The sequence below is a fragment of the Eumetopias jubatus genome, unplaced genomic scaffold (genome assembly GCF_037043125.1).
Source record: "Eumetopias jubatus isolate StellerSeaLion01/CBP00866 unplaced genomic scaffold, mEumJub1_p1.0 scaffold_10, whole genome shotgun sequence".
Lineage (NCBI taxonomy): Eukaryota > Metazoa > Chordata > Mammalia > Carnivora > Otariidae > Eumetopias > Eumetopias jubatus.
Genome location: NW_028274816.1, coordinates 61,339,058 through 61,358,280, shown reverse-complemented (window position 1 = coordinate 61,358,280; position 19,223 = coordinate 61,339,058). Strand labels below are relative to the sequence as shown.

Sequence of the window (19,223 nt, the reverse complement as noted above, 5' to 3'; positions counted from 1 at the left end):
TTTATCTTATTTAAATTAGCATATCTATCAAATACAGTTTGTAGACTTGTAGTTTGCAGATTTGAATTCTGATTTAAAAAAACTGACAAAAAGAGCATATTTGAGATGATTGAGGAAATTTGGATACTGGTTGGATATTAGATGGTATCAAGAAAGTAGTTAGTTTTCTTGGGATGATACTGCTTTGGTGGTTATATATTTTTTAAAAAGATTCTCATCTGATAAAGATAGCTATGTACTGAAATATTTTTGGATTAAAAAGATGGGTTCACAAGAGAAGTCACTCAGTAAAATTTAACTATTACTTTATAGCTACTATTATTTAAAGATTTTTTTAGTATAGTTGACACACGTTATACTTCTTTCAGGCGTACAACAGAGTGATTCAGCTTCTCGCTGTGTTATGCTGGGCTCACCACAAGTGTAGCTACCATCTGTCCCCATACAACACTATCACAGTGTCATGGACTATGTTCCCTATGCTGCCTTTTATTCCTGTGACTTATTCATTCCATAGCTGGAAGCCTGTATCTCCCTCTCCCCTTCACCCATTTTGCCCATCCCTACCCCCTTTCTTTCTGGCAACCATCAGTTTGTTTTCTATATTTATAGGTTTGATTCTGCTTTTTGTTTATTCATTTGTTTTTTAAATTCCATGTATGAAAGAAATCATACAGTATTTGTCATTTGTCTTTCTCAATCTGACTTACTTTACTTAGCATAATACCCTCTAGGTCCATCCATGTTGCTGCAAATGACAAGATCTCATCCTTTTTGTGGCTGCATAATATTCCTCTCTCTCTCTCTGTGTGTGTGTGTGTGTGTGTGTGTGTGTGTGTGTGTGTGTGTTACTTCTTCCTTATCCATTCATCTACTGATGGACTTAGGTTGCTTCCATATCTTGACTATTGTAAATAATGCTGCAATGAACATAAGGATGTATATATCTTTTTGAATTAAAGTTTTCATTTTCTTGGATAAACACCCAGTAGTGGAATTATTGGATCATAAAGTATTTCTGGTTTTTTTTTTTAAGATTTTATTTATTTGACAGACACACAGCGAGAGAGGGAACAGAAGCAGGGGGAGTGGGAGAGGGAGAAGCAGGCTTCCCGCAGAGCAGGGAGCCCTATGCGGGGCTCGATCCCAGGACCCTGGGACCATGACCTGAGCCAAAGGCAGACGCTTAACCGACTGAGCCACCCAGGCGCCCCAAGTATTTCTATTTTTAATTTTTTGAGGACCCTCCATACTGTGGCTGTACCGGTTTGCATTCCCACCAAGAGTGCAAGAAGGTTCCCTTTTCTCCACCCTTGTCAATACTTTTATTTCTCTCTCTTTTTTTTTTTTAATTTTAACCATTCTGACAGGTACCTCATTGTGGTTTTGATTTGCATTTCCCTGATGATTAGTGATGTTGATCATCTTTTCATGTGTCTGTTGACCATCCGTATGTCTTCTTTGGAAGAACATCTATTCAGATCATCCCCCCATTTTTTAATTGGATTGTTTGTGTTTTTTCTGGTGTTGTGTTGTATAATTCTTTATATACTTTGAGTATTAACTCCTTATCTGATATATCATTTGCAAATCTTTTCTCCCATTCAGTAGGTTGCCTTTTTGTCTTGTTGATGGTTTCCTTTGCTGTGCAAAAGCTCTTTATCTTTATTTTGATGTAGTTTCAATAGTTTATTTTAGCCTTTTTCCTTTGCCTTAGGAGACATATCTAGAAAAATGCTGCTATGACTGATGTCAGGGAAATTACTGCCTGTGTTTTTTTCCAGGATTTTTATGGTTTCAGGTCTCTTAGATCAGGAACAAGACAAGGATGTCCATTCTCACCACTTTTACTCAACATTGTGCTAGAAGTCCTAACCATAGCAAACAGACAAGAAACAGAAGAGGCACCTAACTGGTAAGGAAGAAGTTAAATTTTCACTATTTGCAGATGACATGATATTGCATATAGAAAACCCTAAAGACTCCATCAAAAAACTTCTAATTTTTCTAATTACTTCTAATAAGAAGTAATAAATGAATTCAGTACAGTTGCAAGATGTAAAATTAATATCCAAAGATTGGTAGCATTTCTATATACATTAATGACAAAGTAGCAGAAAGAGAAAACTAAGAAAACAATCCATTTAGAATTGCACCAAAAAGAATAAAATACCTAGGAATAAATTTAATCAAGGAGGTGAAAGACCTGTACCCTGAAAACTATAAAACATTGATGAAAGAAGTTGAAGAAATGGAAAGGCATTCCATGCTTATGGATTAGAAGAATTAATACTGATAAAATGTCCGTACTACCCAAAGCAATCCACAGATTCAGTGTGATCCCTATCAAACTATCAACAGCATTTTTCACAGAACCAGAACAAATAATACTAAAATTTAAATGGAACCACAAAGACCCCAAAATAGCCAAAGCAATAAATCTACTATCAGGCATAAGCATGACCCTGATCCACTTCTCTAACCCTAAAGGCAACCATAATCTGGTACAAGTCCATTTCTTTTTTACGATTTTTTTTTTTTTTTTACTTGAGACAAAGAAGAGCCCACGCGAGCACATGAGCCAGGGAGAGACAGAGGCAGAGGGAGAAGCAGATTCCCTGCTCAGTGGGGAGACCAACACTGGGCTCAATCCCAGGACCCTGAGATCATGATCTGAGCTGAAGGCAGACACTTAACGGACTGAGCCACCTAGGTGCCCTGGAAACTTTCCTTTTTAAACACTGTGGTAAACTACACATAACATGTACCATCTTAACCATTTTTAGATGCATGGTTCCGCAATGTTAAGTACATTGACACTGTTGTACCGCCGCCACCACCATCCACAGAGCTCCTCATCCTGCACATCTGTGCCCATTAAACCAGGACTTCCCCTCCTCCAGCCCCTGGCTCCACCATCTGCCCTCTGTCTCTATAAATCTGACTGCTCTAGGGAACTCATAGAAGTGACTCATACGGTATTTGTCTTTTTGTGTCTGGCTCATTTCCTTGAGCGTAATGTCCTTGAGGTTCACCCACATTGTGGCAGGTGTCAGAATGTCCTTCCTTTCGGAGGCTGAAAAATATTCCATGGTGTCTACAGACCACATTTTGTTTGTCTGTTCATTCGTCAGTGGACACTTGGGTTGTTTCCACCTCATCTACTGTGAATAAGGCTCATGAGAACATGGATGTACAAGTATCTCTCTAAGACTCTATTTTCAATTCTTCTGAAAATATACCCATAAGTGGAATTGCTGGATGGTAATTAATTTGATTCAGTTTTTGAGCCTCTATGCAACTCCAGAGTCAGGGGATGTGACTTTGCTTCTTGGCGCCCCACTAAAGGCACACACGTGCTTGTTTTTCAGTTTCCATAATTGTATCAACATTTCTCCTCCTACATTTGCTCCTCTCTCATTGCCTTTTTTCCTTCTTAGCTTATGTCCTCCTAATAAATCCCCTAATTGTCTTTCAATGAGGTTTTGGAAAGAAATGTGTATGTCCCATCTGCATGTTTATGTGGAAGTCCTTATATCTGTCCCTAAATTCAGCAGTCCCAAATTCTAAGCTTTACAAGAGTTCACTCCTCTTTTAAACTTTGAGTTTTTTGCATCCCACAGCACCTCACTTAAAATTTCTAAAGGCTTAAATTTCAATAACATATAAAGGGATAAATTAACATATCAATTTCAGCCCATTTAGAAAGCACAGATAAGCAAAAGGAACAAAAAATATCCAGCACAATTCTACTACTCAGAGAATAACACTGTAAATAAACTAGATTTACCTTCTAGATTTTTCCATGTGCACATCAGCCCCTGCCTGGGTTGTCTCTTGTTCTGTCTACACCTCAACCAGATATGGAACACAGCTCCCTAAGTTCTCCTGAAGAGCCCTCTTCCGCCAGAGATCTAATGACAGATTTCACAGAAGAGATTACACTGAGGAGATAGTTCACATTGCGTCCCCACAACAAACCACTTACAAACCCACCACAGACATTTCTCTTCTTCAAATTCCTTTTCTGCTATGCTGCCTGCCACTGAGGGTTCTTCTGTCTTACCTTCTCTTTATAGGGCCTGCTGTCTCATTCTCCCAGATCCCCACCACTCTGATGCCCTATGACTTCCCATCTCTTTGCCCTCACCTCTGACCCCATTCCTGCCCTCAGCATCCCTGGGACATAACCCGGAAGTTGTGCACGTCACTTTGCTCACATCCTGTGACCAAAAGGACCCACAGTTCCCTGAGGGAGAGAAACGTTGTGGGTTTTTTAAAAAGATTTTATTTTATTTGAGGGGGTGGGCAGAGGAAGAGGGAGAGAATCAGACTCCCCATGGAGTGCAGAGCCCAATGTGGGGCTCCATCTCATGACCCTGAAATCACGACCTGAGCTGAACCCAAGAGTCAGATGCTCAACCAACTGAGCCACCCAGGGGCCCCTAGAGAAATGTATTCTTATTCTGGATCGCTGGAGCCCAGGTATTTGCTGTCACAGTGCAGAAGGGGACAACGGTGATTGAAGTCCAGTTAGCAGTGTCTCACATGCTCTGCATATTCATGGCTATGTCTTAGAAGTGGGTGGCTGACCTCCGGACTTTTGGGAGGACTCAGTGCATCAAGCCCGTGGGAAGTGGTTTGAGAGTGTGTTGCAATAGTCATTTCCTGATAGAGACTAGAAGACAGAAACTCTGGGTATGCCAGGGGCAAAGCTGTTCCTGCACGTCCTGGAGTCAAGAGGACATCTTGGCTTCTCACCAACAACAAAACTGAAGGAAGATCCTTGGAAGAGGCTTGTGGGTGCCACCATGATGCCCCAACTCTTGGCTCTGCTCTGCACTGGTAAGTCATGGAGGAGGGCAGCCACTGGATGGGTGGGGCTGGGCTGCGGCAGCAGCTGGAGTTGGTGGGGCCTGTGGGGCGGGTAATGGCATGGGGTGAATAAACACAGACTAGAACCTTCCATTTCCTGAATACAAATTATGTACAAGGGACATGTTGGGTGCTTTACACACATTTTCCTGTTTCCCCAAACTCAGTCATCCCTGAACTTCCCCATGACATTTTTCCCTATGTACGTGACATTTGTATTCTTTCCTATGTGATCCTCCTCTTCAAATTCCCCAGGTTTTTGTATTATTATTTTTGTACTCAACTCTATTTTAAAAGAAAATCTGTAAAATACTTCTATTAATGGAAAATCAGTGTCCCTCATCAAAAACAGACCCTGTTCACCTCTGGGCCACAGTTTCCCCAGGTCCTGTTTCTGAGAGGTAGCAGTGAATGCAGGAAGCTGGCTTCAATCTAGCACTCCGCTGTGGTATTCTTCCATGGGATCTGAGACAGTGCCAGGAACCGAGAAGACAGACTTTCTCACACAGGCTCAGTGACACTTCCTCTCCTGTCATTGACCTGAAGTCATCTTACATCTCTTAGAGAAAGTCTCCCAAATAATTTTCTTCCCCATACTGCATTCAAGGAATCTGAAAGTCACAGCTGAAGTACATGCCAAGGTCACTCTGCTGCTAAGCAGAGAAGGTGAATTCAAATTCTGGTCTGTACAGTGCCAAAGACCATAATTTTCCATTGGGCCATATGAAGGAATTAAAAGGTCCTAATTTGGACCTAAGGAGGTGGAAATGTCTGGAGGGTGGATGAAGGGAGTCATGGTTAGAAAAACCTCAAGAAGGTAAATGAGCAGTGGATCCAATGATCTTAGTAGGTGCCAGCAACCTTCTCCTGTAAAGGGCCTGATAGACAGGCTCTGGGGGTTGCATGGTCTTTGTAACCTACCGTTCAACACCTGTCAGAATGGCTCTCATCAAGAAAACAAGAGGTGTTGGTGAAGACATAGAGACCAGGGACTCACACACTGTTGGTGGGAATGCAAACTGGTGCAGTCACGGCAGAAGACAGTATGAAGGTTCCTCAAAAAGTTAAAAATAGGGGCGCCTGGGTGGCTCAGTCGGTTGGGCATCTAACTCTTGATTTTGGCTCAGGTCATGATCTCAGGGTCGTGAGACTGAGTCCTAGGTTGGGCTCCTCACTGAGTGTGGAGCCTACTTGGGATTCTCTCTCTCCCTCTCCCTCTGCCCCTCCCCCACATGCTCGTGCTCTCTCTCTAATAATAATTTTTTAAAAAGCTAAAAGTAGAACTACCATATGATCATCAACCCCACTTTGGGGTTATAGATCTAAAGGAAATGAAAACATGAAATTGAAGGGATGTCTGCATCCCCATGTTCACTGCAGCATTATTCACAGCAGCCAAGGCATGGAAATGACCTAAGTGTACATCCATGGACAGATGGTTACAGAAGATGTGGTCTGCATGTATAATGGGATATTATTCAGCTGTGAGGAAGAAGGAAATTCCACCATTTGTGACAACATGGATGGACCTTGAGGGTATTACACAAAGTGAAACAAGTCAGAGACAGAAAGATAAACACTGTATGAACTCACTTTTCTTAGGATCAGTTGGTCTAGATCTGAAAGGAAGGCCACCTGGGAACATATTCCTCACCCTTCCAGGCAATACCAATCTTAGATTTTTGAGATTTCCTCCGGGGCACCAAGGAAGGACTCATGGCCAACCATAATGTCAGGGATGCATTTAGGCCATTCCCCAAGGAAAGACAGAAGCTTCTCCATGCAAAGGACTGCATTCTCAGCAGCTAGATGTCCCTTATCATAGGGTAGGGATCTCCCCACCTCCTTCCCCTGCTCTCAGTTGACACGGATGGTTATGCTGTTGCATTAGGATGGAATTTGGGAAATCATTATTTCTGAAATCATTATTTCAGAAATCTTTGCAAATGACTCTCTTTACATAAGACCAACTCCATTGGTCAACATGTATTTGTTGAACATCTGCCAAAGTCCATGCTGCATTCTAGGTAGTGAGGATGTATTCTCTGCCCTCAAGGGGCTTAAATTCTAGTGATTCCAGATCTCTTATGAACCCAAGAGCATCAGGAATAATAGGTGTCTTTAAAACCTAAGTGGTTTCTTTTCCTCCCAGCCAAATGGTTTTTGTCATTATTAAGATTTCTCTCACACTCAAGAAGCCATGGCACCAGGGGAAGGGTGGGTCCTGTGCCCTCTACAATACTGACATGCTCAGGAGACACCCCGAGTGACACATTTAGGGTAATAGGGATGATCAGGAGCCAAGTGTAGTGTCCCTTATCCTCTCTTCACCATCAAATCTAGAGATGACATCACAGGATACAACAGATGAAAAAGGTGGATGGATAAAGGATGGGTGGTGGGGGAAATCATTAGGTTCTGAGGCAAAATGGCAAAGCCATCCAAAGTCCTGGGGCCATTGTGAGGAGGGAAGACCCTTGGGACGGTGAAGTGGGACAATGTGAGAAATGACAGAGACTGTGGTAGACCCCCGAGGATGTCCATGTCTTGACTCCCAGGAGCTGTGTATATGTTCCTTTATGTGGCAAAGGAAATGCAAGGTGGCAGGAGGGATTAAAGTTGCTTATCAGTTGGTCTTAAAGTAGGGAGCTTCTTCTGGATTATCTGGGTGGTCACAGTGTCACCAACCACACGACCCCCAGGGTAGCAGAAGAGGCAGAAGAGGGTGTCAATGCACCAACCATTCCTAGTTTTAGAGCCAGAGGAAAAGGCCACTACCAAGGGGTGCAGGCGCCTCTAGAAGTTGGAAAAGGCCAGGAAATGGGTTGTCATCTAGAGCCCCCAGAAGGAACACAGCCCCAAAGACACCCTGGTTTGAGCCAGTGGGACTTGTGTTGTTGGATTTTTCTAACCCACGGAATGGCAAGATAATAAATCTGTGTCATCACGAGCCACTAGACTTGTGACAATTTGTGACACCAGCAGCCCTAGGAAATTAACATAAGGGGCAAATCAGCACCCATGCCAGATGGGTTCTCCAGCAGGAGGCTGGGACTGCCACTGAGCGTGATGACAGGGCTCAGCGGCAGCCCCTGGGGAGGCCCCTTGGGATGGGGTTCCAGGCAGGTGCTCATGTCTCATGGACGGTTCTCCCGCAGGGCTGTGTGCCGGCCAAGGAAGCAGGACAACTGATGGTGAGTTCCTTCAGTCAGACCCTCCCTCCCCTTCACTCCAAAGTCCCCGTGTCCCTTCTCTTTCCTTCAAGGGGTTTCCTGACAGCAGACGAGGGCACCAAATCCTGTCCCCAAATCTGCTTCCTTCCAGAGTCCCTTCCCAAGCCCTCCCTCAGGGCCTGGCCCAGCTCGGTGGTGCCTCGCGAGAGTAATGTGACACTGCGGTGCCAAACGTCTACCAAGAATGTCAACTTTGTTCTCAGAAAGGGAAAAGTTCCACTGCAGTCCGTGCAATCACGGGCTTCCACAGAGGGCCTGGCTGAATTTCACCTCACTGACCTAAAAACCGACAATGCTGGAGAGTACAGCTGTGAGTACTACAGACTAGGGAGCCCGTCCGTAAGTTCGCGGCCCAGTGACGTCCTCCTACTGCTGGTGACAGGTGAGGAGGTGCCTCGGAGGGACACAGGGTCTTGCAGGGACAGGTGTGCGGGAGGAACCCGAGGGAGGGAGGGAACGAGGGGAGATGGAGAAACACAGAACAGAATGACCTGGCTCAGCTTCATCCAGGGCTTGTTGGGGAAATCTTCCCACAGTCAGAGTGGAAAGAGGGTGAGACCAGGGATCTGTCATTTTCGCCCACTTGGCGGGAACCCCTGCCAGGAGAACAAGGGAGGGTGGGGGACCCCGGGCTTCTCCCCATGACCTTGGAGCCCTCCTTGTCTTCCAGGAGAGTTATCTAAACCTTTCCTCCAAGCCCACCCAAGGGGGGAGGTGAATGCAGGAGACACCGTGACCCTGCAGTGCCAGAGGCCAGACAATATTTTCGCGCCTGTAATGTTCGCTCTACTGAAGGCGGGGGCAGCAGAGCCCATACGGGTCCAGAGTCCTGCAGGGAAGGAGACAGACTTCTCCCTCCGGACTGTGACAGTCAGTGATGCCGGGAACTACAGCTGTGTGTACTTCCAGACGGGGATTCCTTTCTGGGCTTCACACCCTAGCGATCATCTTGAGATCCAGGTGACAGGTGAGGTTTGCACTGTCAGGAGGACCGCAGCTGGATTACCTGCCTGCTGAGGTGCTGGGACCTGAGGGGGTGTGGTGCAGGCACAGTTTGTCTCCACAAGACTCCGCAGCTTGGAGAAATCATTTAGGAAGAACCAATGGAGGGCCAGGATTCTGTGGAACAGTGGAGAGGATCTTCTGGCAAGACAGGGAGCAGAGATGGTGGAGAATCACATAAAAGGAGGCTGGGTGGGGGCTTCCCACTGTAGGTGGCCAGATGTGCTCTGGGGGGGGCAGGCTTCAGGGAGGGGGGATTTGCAATAACTGACCCCCACTAGGAAAATAAGATGTAGCCACAAAACCATCGCATATCTCCTGGGCAGGGCATAATTCATCTAAAGTGTGAATGACACCTCCTGGGGTTATGCAGGAGGAGGTTCCAGCAAAAAGGCAGAGGAGGGGGCAGAGAATAACAGAGCCCAGGAGCATCTTCCTGAGAAAGACTCAGAGACTGCAAGAAGACCTGTGTTCCATTTTCATTGGGACTCTAGCACTCTTGCCTTTTAGCTCAGCTGAGTCGAGCTTTTCTCTTCCTGCCAAGCCCTTTCTTTCAAGAGGAATGATTTTTTTAAAAAACTATGGCAAAAATGCATAGCATATAAGTTACCATCTTATTTGCAAGTGCACAGCTCAGTAGTGTTAAGTGCACTTGCACCACCACCCACCTCCAGAATGCCCTTCATCTTGCAGAACTGAAATTCTGTCCCCATCAGATAGCCTCTCTGCATTCCCCCACTCCCAGCCCTTGGCTCCCACCATCCTACCTCGTCTCAATATATCTGACTAATCCAGGAACCTCACATCACTGGAATCATACGGTATTTGTCATTTTGTGACTGGCTTTTCTCACTCCGAAATACGTTCTCAAGGTTCATCCATACTATAGCATATAGCTGGATTTCCTTCCTTGTTGAGGCTGATAACATTCCATTTTACGGACAGACCCCATTTCGTTTACCTATTCATCAGCTAATGGACATTTGGGTCCTTTCCACCTATTTGGCTACTGACCTATCACCTCCTGGCCACCTAGTGGCTATCAATTCTTTTGGATGTATACTCAGAATTGGGATTGCTGGATCTTAGAATAGTTCTACCTTTAAATTTTGGAGGACCCACCACCATACTGTTTTTCATAGTGGCCACGTTCTACGTTGCTACCTACAGTGCACAAGGGTTCTGTTGGTTTATTCAGGAAAGGGATGTTTTTTGACCACAACCTTTCCCTTGTGCACTAGGGCTATTTTTCACGACTCAATTTGTCCAGGACAAGGGGAGGAAGAGAGGCCAGTAGGAACCAGGCATCCTCCTGGATGGGGGCTGAGCACCCCAGTACTGACATGAGGACCAGTCATACCTGCACAGGGCAGTAAACAGAGAACCTGGAATTTCCAAAAAGTTCATGGGGCAGGGATTCAGGGCTCCTGAGAAACGCCATGCAGGATAGAACAGGTGAAGTCAGTGGACCTGAGTTAAAACCACAGCTCTGGTGCTCGCTGTCTGTGAATATTCTTCAACTCAGTTCTTTGTATGCCTTTCCCTCATCTGTCAAGTGCGGGGGCAGGGGGGCAGCAATGCACACCTCTGACCCATACAACTTCCGTAGGAAGGAGAGAGAATGTAAGTGATCAATCATAACGGATAGGACTGTATTCATCAAGACACTTGGTTGCAAGTGAAAAGCACCTACCTTCAAGTGACCTAGGGAAAGTGAGGGGAATAGATCAGCCCTTGGAATTAAAAAGGTCATTCAGGGTTTCCCAACCGGGCACTACTGACATTTTTTGCTGGATAATTCTTTTTGGGGGGGTGGGGTGGGAGAATGGTGCATCTTGTGCATCATAGGATGTTCAGCTGAATCTCTGACCTCCAACTGCTACAAGTCTCCTTTGCCAACTGTGACAACCACATCATCTCCGGACACTGCCAAGTGTCCCACGGAGTCCGGACTATGTGTGGCTGGGAACCACTGGGATCACGGGCCAGTAAATCACGGGAAGCGCATGGATGCCACCAGCTTCAGAAACTGGAATGAAGGACTGGAGTCTTGCCCGGATTCTTTTCCCCTGACACTTGTTTGTGTCCTTATTGTGCCCGTGTCATTCTCTTTTAGTGGGGACCAGCTCCCTCTTTTGGGCAGAGAGCATGGCTTTTAAGAGCTGAATTTATGAGCAGCTCATAAATTTTACTCCTGGAGAAGCATCTGACCCTCCTTACCAGACCCAGTTCAAAACAGACAGACACACAGACAGACAGACAAAGGGACTGGGGAGGGCTGTGAATAGTCCCGGTCAGCTTAGCCTCTAGATCGATCCTAGGAAATGCTCATGAGAGAATGCTGTGCAAGAAAAACCCCAGCGCCATCCAGGGTGACTCAAATGTAGCGGGGAATGAGCAATTCCTAAAAGAAGGAGAGGAGCTACCCTCTGATCCTATGGTCTGAAATTTGTGTCCCCCACCCCTGCAATTTCACGTTGAAAAATCCTAACCCCTAATGAGACAGCATTACGAGGCGGGGGCCTTTGGGAAATGCTTGGGTCTTAAGGGTGGGGTCCTCATGATGGGACTAGTGCCCTTATAAAAGGAGACCCCAGAAGCTCCCTTGTCCCCTTCTGCCATCCAGAAGAGCCCCACCCCCACCCCTGGACCATGCTGGCGCCCTGATCTCAGATTTCTGGTCTCCAGACCTGTGAGAAAAAGATGTCTGTCGTTCATCAGCCCCCCAGCCTGTGGCATGCTGTTAGAGCAGCCCAAAGGGACTAAGACAGCTAATGAGGGTGGGGTATCTGCTCAGCAAGGGTGTTTGCTACAGAATTACAGAGCCCTGGACAGAGCAAGAAAATTCCAAGGTCCTGAGGCTGATCTGGAGACCATCGGCAGCAGCACGGGGTGAAGGAGTTTTCTCTCTACCCCAGGGTGGGGCCACAGAGCCCAGGAGTGAGGCAGGGAATTCATGGGTCTAAGGAAACCTTTCCTGCATCTAAGATCCAGCTACTCCATTGCCTCCTAGGTCAATGTGAAGGACATTCCCCCTAGGGATAAGTCAGGTAATTGGGAGAAAGGGAAGAACATTCGAACAACCATAGCCATTTGAACAGGGATGAGCACCTGTCACTTAGGTAGATGGCCCCCGTTTGGAAGAGTGTGTACCTACTCGTTTTGCAAATAATTACAAGCGTTTGGATTTTAGTTAGTTAACAAGTTATCTTCCTATAGATTACTTAGCTTCTGTCTGCCTCAGCTTCTCTACCTGTTAAACGGGGTTGATAGTAGTACCTGCACAAGGGACTCAGTGGTGAGATTTTGAGGAGTTAAAGGACCTAAATCCTTTCTAAACTGTCTGGTGGACAGCAAGTGTCATCGAAGTCATCTAAGTCTTTACTATTATTACCATTATGAACACCCCAAATGTCCCCCTCTGCATAGCAAAACAGCTTTATCAAGAACTGCACTCCTAATGGGAGACTTTCCAGGAAACAGAGAACATTTGAGGTGTGTACCCCTCAAATGATAACACTAAATATCCTCATCGTTACAATGAATTACAAATATTAGTGGAGAATTACATGATCTCCTAAGGTCTTCCAGGTTCTAAAAGGGCCAAGGGTGCATGTCTGTGTCTCTAACTCAGCTCAATTGCATGTGACAAGGTTAAGCACAGATGAGATGGTCTTCAAAACATGACGCTCAAAGAGACAAAACTGGAAGAAAAATATTGTAGGTTGGATCTGCTCTCTGTAGAAGGTGGAAATTTTAAATAATTTTGCGTTATTCAACACCTGGTGAATCATTTGTTTTTTCTCTTCTTTATCCTTGGCATATAAGGAACCTTCTGAGTTTCTTGATATGCTGTTCCTGGCATGAGTACATCAGTGACAGAATGGCTCACCTGGAAGGATCCAGGAAGCTGTCGTCAAGCCTAATCACCTTTCCCGTGTTCCTTCAGCAACTGTTCAAACCCTGACAACCATCACCAAGGGCAACAGGCTGAGGAAGACAGGAGGGTGTCATCTGGGGGGTGGGGGGTGGCAGGAAGATGACTGAATATAGGTGCATTGACAGATTACTGCAAACGGAGACCAAGAGTTTCCCTTTGGGATTCGCCAGAGCTTTTTATCAACCCTTTTGATATTTTTGGTGGTCACTGCTGGGGATGGGGGATAGAGGATGCTCCCGGCATCTAGGAGGCAGAGACCGCAGAAGCTGCAAAACACCCTGTGATGCCCAGGACCCCTCCCCACCAAGAACTATCCAGCCCTGAATATCAATGGCACCCAGGTTGAGAAACCCTGCTCCAGACCCACTGTCTAGTTTCCAGGTAGACACCAGAGTTCTTGCAGGGATTTTTAAGGGTGGAGACCATACTCTCCTCCAATTCCTGAAGCCTCTAATTCCTTAAACTATGCGCCCCGGACCAGTAGCTGTTTCAGAAACTACTTACCAGAGTACTGTCTTCCTTCAAGGTCACTTGTGGTGTTTTGGGTTTTTTTTCCCTTTTATCCTGAAGTTTGATTTGTCTCCAGTTTCCCAGCGATTTCTTCAGAGCCAGACCCTAGGAGCCTGATGGCTCGTGGGGTTTACTCAGCATTTCTAAAGTTGGAATGAGATCAATGCAGTCTCTGGTTTAGAGGAGAGCAGAATGTACCTGGCAGGGGGTAGGAGGGGAGGGTGAGTAGACAGGAGGTGGTTGAGTCGAACAGTGTCCCACTTCCTGACGGTGTGGCTCCACAGGACAGAGAGGTGAGGAGCTACAGGTGATACCACAGGGAACAGAGGAAACAGTGGTCCGGAGTGAACAAACTTCCCAGGCCTGCTGCCTTCTTGGAAGCTCAGGGCTGGGGGAGGAGGTGGGGTCTTCAGATGGTCTCAGGGGTCTGCTTCTTCTGCTTTGATCAACTCGTAGCCAGAACAGCTCTGGATGGTAAAGGCAATGAAGAATGATGTGGTGAGTATCATCACATTAAGCAAGAGTCCCATCCCCGGTCTCTGCTACTCACTAGCTGTGTGACCCTGGGCAACTCATGTAGCCAGTGGGCTGGACACCCAGGACACAGCTGATGTTGAGCCTGGAGGTAGCTGGAAGCAGAATTCCTTTATCCTCAAAGGAGATCAGTCTTTCTCTTTGGGCCTTCAACTGATTGGATGAGGCCCACCCATATTACAGAGAGTAATCTGCTCTACTCAAACTCTGCTGACTTCAGTGTTAATCACATCTGTTTTTAAAAATGATTTTTAGTTAAGATTGCATTTATTTTATTTTAATTCCAGTGTGGTTAACATACAGTGTTACATTAGCTTCAGGTGCCACCTTCCTGGCAACCAGTCTAGACTGGTATTTGACCAAATAACTGGTACTGTAGCCTAGTCAAGTTGACACATAAATTTAACGATCACACCCGCCTACACTCAAGTCTTGGGGTCCCTGAGGGGGTCCGGACACTTCCGGAATACACTCACTTTTTCTTTCTGCATCCTATCTTACTTAATTCTGTTCCCTAGATAGACCCCAAACTCAGAAAACTGTCCTCCCACAAACCAGCCAGAGAACTGATAAGAATTTCCTTTCTTTTGAGAAATCTGAAAATTACTACCTAATAGAAGTAACAACAATCAAATAAGATAGTCCCATATCCACCACCCAGAATTAGACTTGTTTAGTTTGTCATATTTGTTCCAAGTTGTTTTCTTTCCACAAATAAAGATTAAAAAAAAAAGAGAGTCCTCTTTCCTTCTCAACATTATTCCCATTATTTCCCCCCTTCCCAGTAGAACCCTCTGCCCTGAAGCTGGTGTTATTTCTGTGCATGTTTTTATATATTTTTACTACATGGACATGCCTTTGTAAATAATGTATAGAGTTTCAAATTTTATTTAAATTTGATTAAGTTGAGATACCACCTTACACCAGTTAGAATGGCAAAAGTTGACAAGGCAAGAAACAACAAATGTTGGAGATGGTGTGGAGAAAGGGGAACCCTCTTACACTGTTGGTGGGAATGCAAGTTGGTACAGCCACTTTGGAAAACAGTGTGGAGGTTCCTCATAAAATTAAAAATAGAGCTACCCTATGACCCAGCAATTGCACTCCTGGGTATTTACCCCAAAGACACAGATGTAGTGAAAAGAAGGGCCCTATGCACCCCAATGTTCATAGCAGCAATGTCCGCAATAGCCAAACTCTGGAAGGAACTGAGATGCCCTTCAACAGACAAATGGATAAAGAAGGTGTGGTCCATATATACAATGGAATATTACTCAGCCATCAGAAAGGATGAATACCCAACTTTTACATCAACATGGATGGGACTGGAGGAGATGATGCTAAGTGAAATAAGTCAAGCAGAGAAACTCAATCATCATACGGTTTCACTTATTTGTGGAACATAAGGAATAACATGGAGGACATTAGGAGAAGGAAGGGAAAAATGAAGGGGGGGGAAGTCGGAGGGGGAGATGAACCATGAGAGACTATGGACTCCGAGAAACAGAGTTTTAGAGGGGAAGGGGGAGGGGGGATGGTTTAGCCTGGTGATGGGTATTAAGGAGGGCACATACTGCATGGAGCACTGGGTGTTATATGAAAACAATGGATCGTGGATCACCACATCAAAAACTAATGATGTATTATACGGTGACTAACATAACATAATAAAATTTTAAATTTTTTTGATTAAATTTAAAACTTAACTCAAGAATTCTATCTTCTAGATAAAACTGAAAGGAAGTCTCCCAAGATGGCAGAAACAGAGCTGGGTAAGAGAGTAGAGCTTCCTGGGACATACAGTCATTCACCCATGGGATGAGATGTCCTTGTGCAGCTGTGAGTTACCTGGTAAAATTCTCGAGGATGTCTGTCTATCTGTTGGTGATGCCTGAAGGCTGTGGCTCAGTGCAAGGTCTTCCGAGGTGGGGAGGATCAGAGGCAGAGCTCTGCCTCCTCGGTAGCTGGGCGACTTTGGAAATAGTACTTCAACCCTCTGACGTTCAGCTTCTGCATCTGTAAAATGTGCATCACTCTGTCTCTCTCCCAGGATACTCGTAAGTATGAAAATAACGTAGTGAGCTCTCCAGCACGTGGTAGGAACTTGATCGATGGAGACACACTGAGGCACCAGAGAGTGTCCCAGGAAACCGTGAGCCCTCTTAACCCCTCACCTCTCCCCAGGGACCACTGGGATCACCCTCATTGTCATCTTCATCTTTCTCTTCCTCCTTGGAACCTTCCTCATCTGCAAATACACCCGATGTGGTGAGTTCAGGAAAACAACAGCTAAATATTTGGGAGGAAATGGGAGAAACAGAATGGGAAAGTAACACCACAGGGTTGATCCTGTCTCTCTTTTATCCCCAGGGGCAGCTCCGGACAAGATGACCAAACGGTAGAGCAACCCAGAGGATCCCATCTGCCCATACTTAACTCTTCCTCCATTGCTGCCTGGACTATTCAAGACCTTCTTTCTTACCTCAACATTTTATGTGGCCCCAAGCAGCCCCAGCAACCATTCGGTGTCTCTCCACATCCTCTCTTCTTACAACTACCCTCCACTTCTCACTCAGTGTTCTTTCCTTGGATCCTTTCCTCATGGACCACACTGCCCCCAACCACTTCCCCTCCTCACCTCTCAAGACTTTGCTGAGCATCTGAATGACTTGGGGACCCCAGCAAGGGGTGTGTGAGCGTCGAGTAAGTGGTGGGGGGGACTTTGGTTTACACGTGATCTTGCTTGGCACCTCACCTCCACCTACCCACAATGATCCCGATTCCTTTTATCTTTACCAATTTCCTTTACCTCTAATGCTTCACTGTTTCTTTTAGGTCCCACTCTAAGGAACCTGAAGAAATGGGGACAAGTATTCAGCCTGAGAAAGAAAATGGTGGTGGGTACATGTGTGTGTGCACACATGTGTGCTGCTTGTGCTCACGTAAGCCTGTGTATTTGAGTATGGATGTGAGTCTGCGTGTGTAGGTGTGCAGGGATGTGTGTATGCATGCAAACATGTGTGTGCATGTGTGTGAGAGCATGCATGTGCAGACGTGCATGAGTGTGTTGTGTGTGTACATGTGTGGTGTGCATGTTCTTGTGCATGTGGATGTGTGTATGAGTATTCACGTGTGCACACATGTGCGCACAACCCCTGGAGCCTGGGGGTGAAGCAACAGCAGAATTTTTCCTTCCCAGATCCACCTGCAGCTACGACGAACTGCTCTCCTGCCTCGGTGAGTTTCCGCTGTGGCCATTTCCCGTCATCCCCTCAACCCAAGCTCTCTGTCACTCCCTCCAGTTTTGTCAATGGTTTGGGCCTCTGCTTTCCTCTACCCCCACCCTTGCTCTACTTTCCAGGAGAATCTGGTCTGAAATTTTCTGTGCCTTCTCTGGCCAGGGGACCTTCATCCCATGACTTGTCCTTTCTGGGGACATTTCCCCATGTGACATGGGATGTACATCACCTTCTTTCTAGGATGAATGGGATGATTTAATAAGCTCAGAGCCACACAATGATCAGTAGGATCCCAGGCATGGCGTAAGCATTCAGTGCCCCTGAAGCTACTATTATTATAAACTATCTGTTATAATCTCAGGCCAGTGACTTTCCCACCCTGAGCCTCTGTTTCTTCATCTGGACAATGGGGATAATGTGCTCCACCTCTTCATGCTATTTATGAAAATATGGTAACTACCTACCATGAAGTACCTGCATACTACAACCTGCAGTTATCAATAGTGACCCTTTATTTTTTTCATTTACACTTCAATTTTTTTAAAAATTGTGGCAAAACGCATGTAACATAAAACTCACCATTTAACCTGTACAAGTTAGCAACTGTTGGAATATTCACAATGTTGTACAATAATCACCATTATCTAGTTCCAGAACATTTTCATCACCCCAGAGGAAACCCCACAGCCTTTAAGCACTCTCTGCATGCCCATACCCCCACCTCAAGCCCCTGACCACCACTAGCTTTCTGTCCCTAAGGACTGACCTATTCTGGACATCTCAGATTAACACTCTCTTTGGTGGCTGTTTGTATGAATTATCTATGGTTTCATAACAAACGATCCCCAAACACAATGGCTTAAGGCAACACTTATGATCTCCCGGTGTCTGCAGGTCAGGAATCTGGGTGTGACTCACATTGGTCTCACGGGCTGGCATGAAGGGGTTGGCCAGGGCTGGTTCAGGCTTGGATTTGTTTCCACACTCACTCACTCACTCAGGTGGTGGCTGGCAGGATTCAGTTCCTTGCTGGCTGCTGGCCAGAGACCACCCTGACCATATGGGCCTTTCCATAGGACAGATCGTAACCCAGCAGCTGGCTTGATCAGCATGAGCGAGGGACCTGAAAATAGACAGGTGTGAACAAGACAGAAGTCAGTCTTTCACCACCTAGTCTTGGACACAAAGACACAGGACAGCCCATCCTTTTCACTTACTCTGTTTGACAGATGCATGTCCCTAGGTCCCACCAACCTTCAAGAGGGTAGGGGACTGCACCAAGACTCAAAGGGCAGGAGGCTCTTTCTAACACAGCTGTCTACCACACTGTTGTTACAAATGCTAAATCTTCACAATCCAACATTCTTTCCAGGGAATACTTGATCCTTTTCTCCTTGCTTCCCTTGAGATTAAAACATCCCAGGTCTCAAGAGCTGAGGAACCCCATGGAGTGACTTATGCTGAGCTGAACACCAGAGCCCTAAGTGAGGGTCCCTCCAGCCAAATGGAGCAGCCTCTGGAAACCTGTGTGTACTCAACCCTTATGGCAAAGCCAGGAAAGCACCTGGAGCCTGGGAAGGAAGAACTTCCAACAAGGGGATGGATGATGGAGAGAGGACCCCTGAGGCACTAAGCAAATGGGGGATCCCTTTCCTCAAATCTCCAATGAAGACTTGTTTCCTTCTTCTAAAAATTTATTTTTTTTAAATAAGAGGTATCATTTGCATAGAGTAAGATGCACAAACCTTATCTCTACCTATCTTCTTTGGTATAACCACTGTCCAAATAAAAAAAGTATTTCTAGCACTCCAAAAGGTTTCTTTGTGCCACTCTCCAGCTAACCACCCTTCCCCTGAGATCATTCCTTTTTCTGACTTGTATCGCCTTGGA

At 45.8% G+C, this 19,223-nt stretch overlaps 1 protein-coding gene and 1 long non-coding RNA gene across 7 annotated transcripts; one reads left to right on the top strand and one right to left on the bottom strand.

Annotated features, from left to right (window-relative positions):
* Positions 1-4,151: 4,151 nt before the first annotated feature.
* Positions 4,152-18,588, bottom strand: LOC148163286 (uncharacterized). Of its 3 annotated transcripts, XR_015769201.1 has the most exons (4): positions 18,252-18,588; positions 15,943-16,110; positions 13,555-14,027; positions 8,120-9,251 (listed from the first exon to the last, which is right to left on the bottom strand). It is a non-coding gene; the product is annotated as an uncharacterized LOC148163286 (long non-coding RNA). The 3 variants fall into 3 exon arrangements; XR_015769202.1 differs by lacking the exons at positions 8,120-9,251; positions 18,252-18,588 and adding an exon at positions 4,152-4,916 and having other exon boundaries at positions 15,943-16,674; XR_015769200.1 differs by lacking the exon at positions 18,252-18,588 and having other exon boundaries at positions 15,943-16,674.
* On the top strand, positions 4,658-19,147 carry LOC114201807 (T-cell-interacting, activating receptor on myeloid cells protein 1-like). 4 transcript variants are annotated; one of them, XM_028094712.2, is made up of 10 exons: positions 4,658-4,845; positions 8,034-8,069; positions 8,200-8,490; positions 8,779-9,075; positions 15,822-15,866; positions 16,279-16,362; positions 16,465-16,492; positions 16,930-16,988; positions 17,294-17,331; positions 18,742-19,147. In XM_028094712.2, the coding sequence occupies exons 1-10, from the start codon at positions 4,701-4,703 to the stop codon at positions 18,964-18,966; spliced, it is 1,248 nt and encodes a 415-aa protein (XP_027950513.2). In that variant the 5' UTR covers positions 4,658-4,700; the 3' UTR covers positions 18,967-19,147. The 4 variants fall into 4 exon arrangements, with proteins under 4 accessions (XP_027950513.2, XP_027950511.2, XP_027950512.2 ...); XM_028094710.2 differs by having other exon boundaries at positions 18,706-19,147; XM_028094711.2 differs by having other exon boundaries at positions 16,930-16,991.
* Positions 19,148-19,223: the final 76 nt, after the last annotated feature.